We start from the raw sequence: 6563 nt of genomic DNA on the forward strand, positions 1-6563 counted from the left end.
ATCAGGCAGSCTGACCGAATTGCACAACTCTCTTGGGATAAAGGTTCTTGTGGACTTACTTTTTTCCTCCATCCTTCAGCAGTCAGGGAATATCAGTGTCCTGCTCTGGCTCCCCGGTTTACACGTGTAGTCTACACACATTGTTTCTCTGTGCTTAGATCAGTCTGCTCTTTAGCACTAGTCAAGCTGGCAAAGCAATTTTTAAAAGTATGGTAATTATCCTGTAGTCATAAACTGCAAAGCATGTCCTTCRTCTACATTTTTAATATCTATTTTTGACATTAGTAGCAAAGCCAAGATTTTTCTTGTAATTTTACGTTTATTTAYTGTAATACTTCACTCACTAGAATGATGTGCTGCCTCAGCTATAACCAGCCCTGTGGCAAACATGTCAGGTATGTAAGTGTGCTTTTTAGTTAAGGAAGTAAAAAAAAATGTTTATTTTTTTCCTTTGATGACTTAATTAGTAAGCAAACTGCAAAGTCACACACACGGAGCAAGGAGAGGTGGTTAAACTTTCAGGAACTATTTAATTTAGCTTCCAGATCTCAGTCTCTGCATGTCRTCTCACTTCAATATTGGGAACTCCACATAATTTGCCTGCCTCTGTGAGTGCAGGCTGAATACTTAAAGACATAGTTACACAAACTTTGTTTATAACAGATCAGTATCTTTTGCCAAACCACTTCCATTGCACTTGAATATATTTTCCAGATGAGAAGTACAGCTTCCTTGGTGTTTTCTTTTTCTCTCTGAAGTTAAAAGCATGTTAGAAGTTACTGCACAGAATTTTCAATGTCTGGGTTCTTGGCTACCAATTCTTTGGTGGCATTTATTTTTAAGTACTTTTGGAACAGTGTCAAATACAAGTGACAAAGCAGAACAGCAAGGTTTTAAAGTATTCTCAGAAATACCAGGCAGTCTATGGCCTTGCCAAAGTCAATCTCCCTTACAAAGTTCTGCACTGCCAGATTTTTGGGGCATTACAATGATATTTCTGTGCTTACAGCCTTTTCACTATGTCTGTATGGACCCTATGAAGATATGGGGCAGAAGGACCAAGGAATGCCAGCCAGACTCGCACCTCTTTTGCTAAGGTAAGCAGCCAGCAAGCACTTCARGAGTAGCATTGACATTCTGGAGGTGGCAACAGCTACGCAGGTGCTTACAAAGAAATCTCATCTCTTGGACAAACAGCAAGACAAACTGAAAAGAAGTGGAAAATCACAGGGGAAAGACATGTAATTCCAACAACTAAAGGAGAACAAGAACTAAAAGCAGGGAAAAAATGAGGCCCAACAGCTGTTTTGCTGCAGAATAAGAGCAGTCTGAATAAATCTGCCCTGGTTGTACACTGCTGAGGAAGAGGATGAGCAGCCGCAAGGAGCATCTTTCTGGGAYGTCCCTGGGAAGTCTGCACCTCTGCTGGCTCTGAGGGGCCTTGGCCCCTGTGCTGACACAGCTTCACTTTTAGCTGCCAACTTCCCATCTTTATCAGTGCAGCAGTCACCAGAAAGATGAAAAAAAAATCTTTAAGTGTTAATTTAATGGGAATTGTACGAGGAAAGCAAAAAAGAGTTAAAGCCCTACTTTCATTCACCGCTTTATAAATAGTGAGCCCTTTGTAAATATGAAGTTTTGAAGTGCCAGCCCATGAACAGCTAGGGGCACAAGGAGGAAGAAATATTTCCCTGTGATTAGTCCTACTATGTAGTCAAATTATTTCTTTACTGTTTCATGCAAATTGCTTTCCTTTTGTCTTTTTTATATGAGAACCAGCAAAATAAAAAATATGAAGGAAAACTTTTTAAAATATTTTATTTTTTAATATAGATACAATATTTTTCCAAGGTCACTTAAGATTAAGTGGCATACAGGCTATTAAAATGGAAGTGGCCATACAGTCATTCAGGTTAAACGTGTACAATATACTCTACAACAAAACAACAGCATTTAATGTTTTYTCTTGCTCCAGAATGATTTGGCATACATAGTTTTCCATTTTCAAAACCAACTAATTAAACAACAAAAATACTMTTTATTTTTCAGGTGGGCTCCATCCTGACCACCAAACAACATGCTTATCTCAGTAAGGACCTCTTAGCAGACCTGGATGTAGCACTTGAAGAACTGTCTTTATCGTGGCCTTCAAAGTACTGCTGCTCTATGCGCCTACAGAAGGCTATCAGATTACTGTAGTTTTTCACTTTTTCACAGAGTTCATCGCTGGTTAGCTGAGTAGTAAGGATTGTGAACAGATGTCCAAACACCAGAGCATCTAACTCAGTTGGACTGCAAAAAACAGAAAGAACGGGTATGTTGGAAGCCAAGTCATGCTAAGGAAAAACACTGCTGTTCTGAATCACTTTTAGATAGCCACATAATCTAAGAATTAAGAAGTAATCAAGCAACACTAAACTTGTAGAAACACATCAGACTTTGTATTCAATGTATTACCATGCTCCTAATGTGCAGTGATGTACAGTATCTTTCTTAAAATCATTTCTTTTGCAGATGTGAGTAACAAACCTGAACCTTATCTGGCAAAACCAAAGAGGAAGGGAAAAAATGCATAAGACACTGTCCTATTCTCTTCTTGTGCTTATTGGCATTCAAGAATTATTTAAACAATAGGAAGAAGGAGATCCAGGATGAAAGCAGCTAGACCCTTCTCTTTTGTGAAAAAAAGAACTAAGCAGAAGAAAATAGGTATTTTAATTTTTGTTCCAAAAAGGAACAGTCATTTATCAAATCTTCTAATTCCTACATTATTGTAGGTACAAGCYTTCTGTATTGAAATGTCAGACCCCTGCATCCAAGCAGTCCACAGGCAAACAAAAGTATTTTTTTTTTCAAATATATTAACAACTTCACTAGTGGAAAGGCCAAACAGCAGAATCATTTTCTAACAAATTTTTAGCCTTACCATTTGTGGGCTCCTAAGAAGTTTCCCATGTAGATAAGTACCCTTATATAACAACTTACGTTGGTTGGCAACAAGCTACCTTTCTTATTTACCATAGGTCACAATCCACTTACTTCATACTCCCCACCTAACCTCAACTTTAAAATATTAAGAGGTAAAGACACATAGAAAAGTAACCAAGCCCATMTGCTGCCTTTTGAAGACATTCTCTGTTCCAGTGAAGTCCAGACTTGAGCATTTCCCCATCTAGTCTATACGCAGAAGACAAGAGGTACTAAKGTGAGCTACGCTGTCAGCAAGTTTGGTAATTTCCCAGTTCCTCCTCCTTTTAAACGCCTGAGGCACAGGAGACCTGGACAAGACTTCCAGCGGGACAGAGAGGTAGGGYGCCCCAGAAGGGCCCTCTTGACAAATGGGAGCTTGCTCTTGGTTAATTGCCTCCCAGTCACCTTCAGTACACGAAGGCATCAGCCATTCTGCATTTTCATGTTGTTTCCCTATTGCAGATCACCGCCCAGAGCCTCCAGCGCTGACCCCAGCGATGCCAAAACGAGGGCATGAGAAAGCTCGCGGGCTGCGGCGAAGGCTGGTGCACCAGACCTGCCCCACCTGCAAGTCATGCAAACCCACAGCATATTTCAATACAGGGTGTTAAAAAAGGAATACTGAATTATGAGGAGCAGGAAAAATTGCTTTTTGCAATGTGAACAAACTGGTGGGAGCAAGRGACACCCCATGGAGGCCAATTTTTTTTTTCTTTATAATGCAAACCTTAAATTTCATTCTGTATCTGGGTGCTTTGTTGAATRCAAGCTGGCATTCTCTCACAGCTCACACAGATGTCCTCACAATAATTCAGACCATTCAGAGCTGTTACTGATGTCAACGAGGGCAARACGACTGTCTTGGTCAGACCTGATGCACTTTACTGACTTGTACCCAGTGGTAATAGTATATTACATTCACTTCTATATACCAGTCACATGTTTGAGATTTCTTAAATGATCATGCAGCATTAAACAGAAGTGTTCCATATATACACCTATCATCTTTTTGGATGTAACATTTCAATAAAGAGTTACTTACTGCTTATTGAAGAAATATGGTTGTGTTCCTAATCTCTGGGAGAGAGCCTGGCAACACTGATCTACATCTTCAAGCACCTATGAAAACACACAAGAGAGAAAGTATCCATAGTGCCAGAACATACCACCACTATGAAGATAATCTCCTTATTGTCCTTGTGCCAGCAGCRGAAATGCAGCATACACAACACTTTAGCATCAGAAGCTGTTAGAGTCACAGTCCAAGCTATACAGTAGGCAGGCACCTAAGAGTTACTTACTACAACATTTCATTTATAGCACGGCTGATGACGTCTTTTCCTTCACTTTTATAACTGAGCTTAAAGGTCCTTCTACCCCAACTTCTACCTCAAAACTGCTCTGCATTTTTCTTAGACCTCAGAGGCGAAGCCACAACCCTGCCAAGGATTAACGCCTATTAGCACCAGGCAGGAAGTGGGGGCCATAACATCTAATCCTGTCTCAGGACCACGGCCTAAACTAATACTGAGATACTCATGCATGGGAAAACACCTCTCCCAACACCTCAGATTGCATAAAATTTAAGATTTATTGCTGTTGAAGCTGGACACCTGATTCCAAATAACTATGTACAGAACATATTTCTTTACTACGTCTGCTTCATAAAAGTGTCACTTCTCCAAAGCCTTAAAAATGAAAGAAAACAACAGCAGCAGCAGCATAAAGAAATAAATTCTGTCTCTCTCACATACCTGCTCAAGTGACTTGCCAGCCCACCCAATGGCTTTCATCTTTCGCCTGATCTCCCATTGCTTCTGGTAGGACAAGATGCGGTTAAGGGGCCACGGATAAGGGGAGCCATACCTTGGGTGAGTGATCTTTGTTTAAAAAACAGAAAGTTGCATTTTTATAATACAACAAACAAACAAAACATATCAGTCTCTTTAGAAAATAGCTAATATTCACATGCATCAAAGTTACACTTTTGCCAGAAAGGAAGCCGTGAAAAAGAAAGGGAATTGTGTGATATATATACTGTAATTATTTGCACAGAATTTGTATTGTGCAGCATGACTGTTAAATTATCKTCAAAATATATATATAAAAAAATCTATTTTGCATTTAGCTACCTCCAGTAATGACACACAATATCCCCAAAACGTACATGCAAGCAAAATTAAMGTGAAAAGACTATATCATTAATGGTCTAAACCTAAATGTTTCATTTATGAGTAGGGATTTGCAATTGTGAGCAAAAGTGTTTTCTCATTAAACTTTAATTAAGATAAATGCTGCAGAACCACTCACCTCCTCTACTGTAACATCATCACACCACTGGAGATACAACTAGGAAGAGAAAGAACACTTACTAAAACTTCCAATACGGGCAGATAGACATAATCATTTCTCGCTAGAATGTTCTGTATTAGATTAATTTTCCATTTAATTCCTTCTATTAGGCGTCTGAAGGCAGAAAAGAAATTAAATCTGGAAAGCAAAAGGCCATTGCCAGCGCTTATTGCTCAAGATGAGACTTGAGCAGGATCTGCGTGCTCATGGGCCGCATCCACTGCAGGTTCCCAATGCCCCTTCTGTGCCGGGACTGTGTCCATAACTGGGCACAGCTGGGCCCATGAGGGAAGCTACTGGTGGGGCTGGCATGTGGGCACGAGGACGGTGCAGGCTGTCAGTGGGGCTGCCCCACACTGCCGTGGGGACGGGCTCRGACCCCAGGAAACACTGACATTTTCCATCCAGAAATGGGCGGCTTTTGTAGCTACAGGACACACTTCAAAGCACAAAGGGGAGCTCTGTGTGTGCTGTTTTCCCCTAAGGTTACATGAGCAAGCAGCCCAATGGGTCAAGAAAAGTTACTTCTACCTGCTTGTACCTCAAACGCACAAGACAGCATCAAAAACCATGTGGTGTTTGCAATGTGAGGGGAAAATAAAAGTCAAAGCCTATGCAAGTGTGTGTTTAACTGCTATTGTTTTCTGTACCTCTGCTGTCAAGAGCATATTATTGACTAATTCCATGTAGGCTTTCATCTCAGCTTTCTGGACTTCATCCAACCCATCACTGAGAGAATGGCCCTAATGGGGAAAAAACATAAAGACAAAAATGAAAGACAAATTTCAAAAAATAGAGAGATAGAAACGTTCAACACAGGATAAGGGAATATTCAGCAATGCCCTACTCAGAGACTTTTGAAGTTGATAAAGTTTGACTCAGATCCTGGGCATTCACAACAGCTAATTAAATAGGTACTTTTATATATATATATATATATATACATATATACACACACACATATATATATATATATACACATATATATATAAAATGGCCTTTAGCATTAAATAGAAATCATCATCATATAACATACCTAATCTGCAAGAAATGTAGCCTGTTTTCAGTAACAGGTGAGTTGCACAGCTTCCCAGTTAGCACATCTCTGTGCCAAGGAGCAAACACATTCACATGCAATACAGCTTTATCAGCTGCTCAGTAAACAGGCACTGATTAAATGGTACATAACACAATGTAAGATGAAAAAAAATGGTACATAACACAATGTAAGATGAAAAAAA

The 6563-nt window shown here is 39.8% G+C and overlaps 1 protein-coding gene across 3 annotated transcripts in view; it reads right to left on the bottom strand.

The window, feature by feature from the left end:
• Nucleotides 1-1813: 1813 nt before the first annotated feature.
• The window catches only part of MTX2 (metaxin 2), a 34232-nt gene continuing 29482 nt past the window's right edge, over nt 1814-6563 (bottom strand). For all 3 annotated transcript variants that reach the window (XM_026052101.1, XM_026052100.1, XM_026052102.1), the window contains 5 exons: nt 5973-6065; nt 5281-5319; nt 4725-4850; nt 4013-4089; nt 1814-2292 (listed from right to left, as the gene is read on the bottom strand). In XM_026052101.1, coding sequence (XP_025907886.1) covers nt 2082-2292; nt 4013-4089; nt 4725-4850; nt 5281-5319; nt 5973-6065 — 546 coding nt within the window. In that variant the 3' untranslated portion in view covers nt 1814-2081. The remainder of the gene's footprint in view (nt 2293-4012; nt 4090-4724; nt 4851-5280; nt 5320-5972; nt 6066-6563) is intronic.

Source organism: Nothoprocta perdicaria, unplaced genomic scaffold, assembly GCF_003342845.1.
Source record: "Nothoprocta perdicaria isolate Ctin4 unplaced genomic scaffold, notPer1 scaffold_83, whole genome shotgun sequence".
Lineage (NCBI taxonomy): Eukaryota > Metazoa > Chordata > Aves > Tinamiformes > Tinamidae > Nothoprocta > Nothoprocta perdicaria.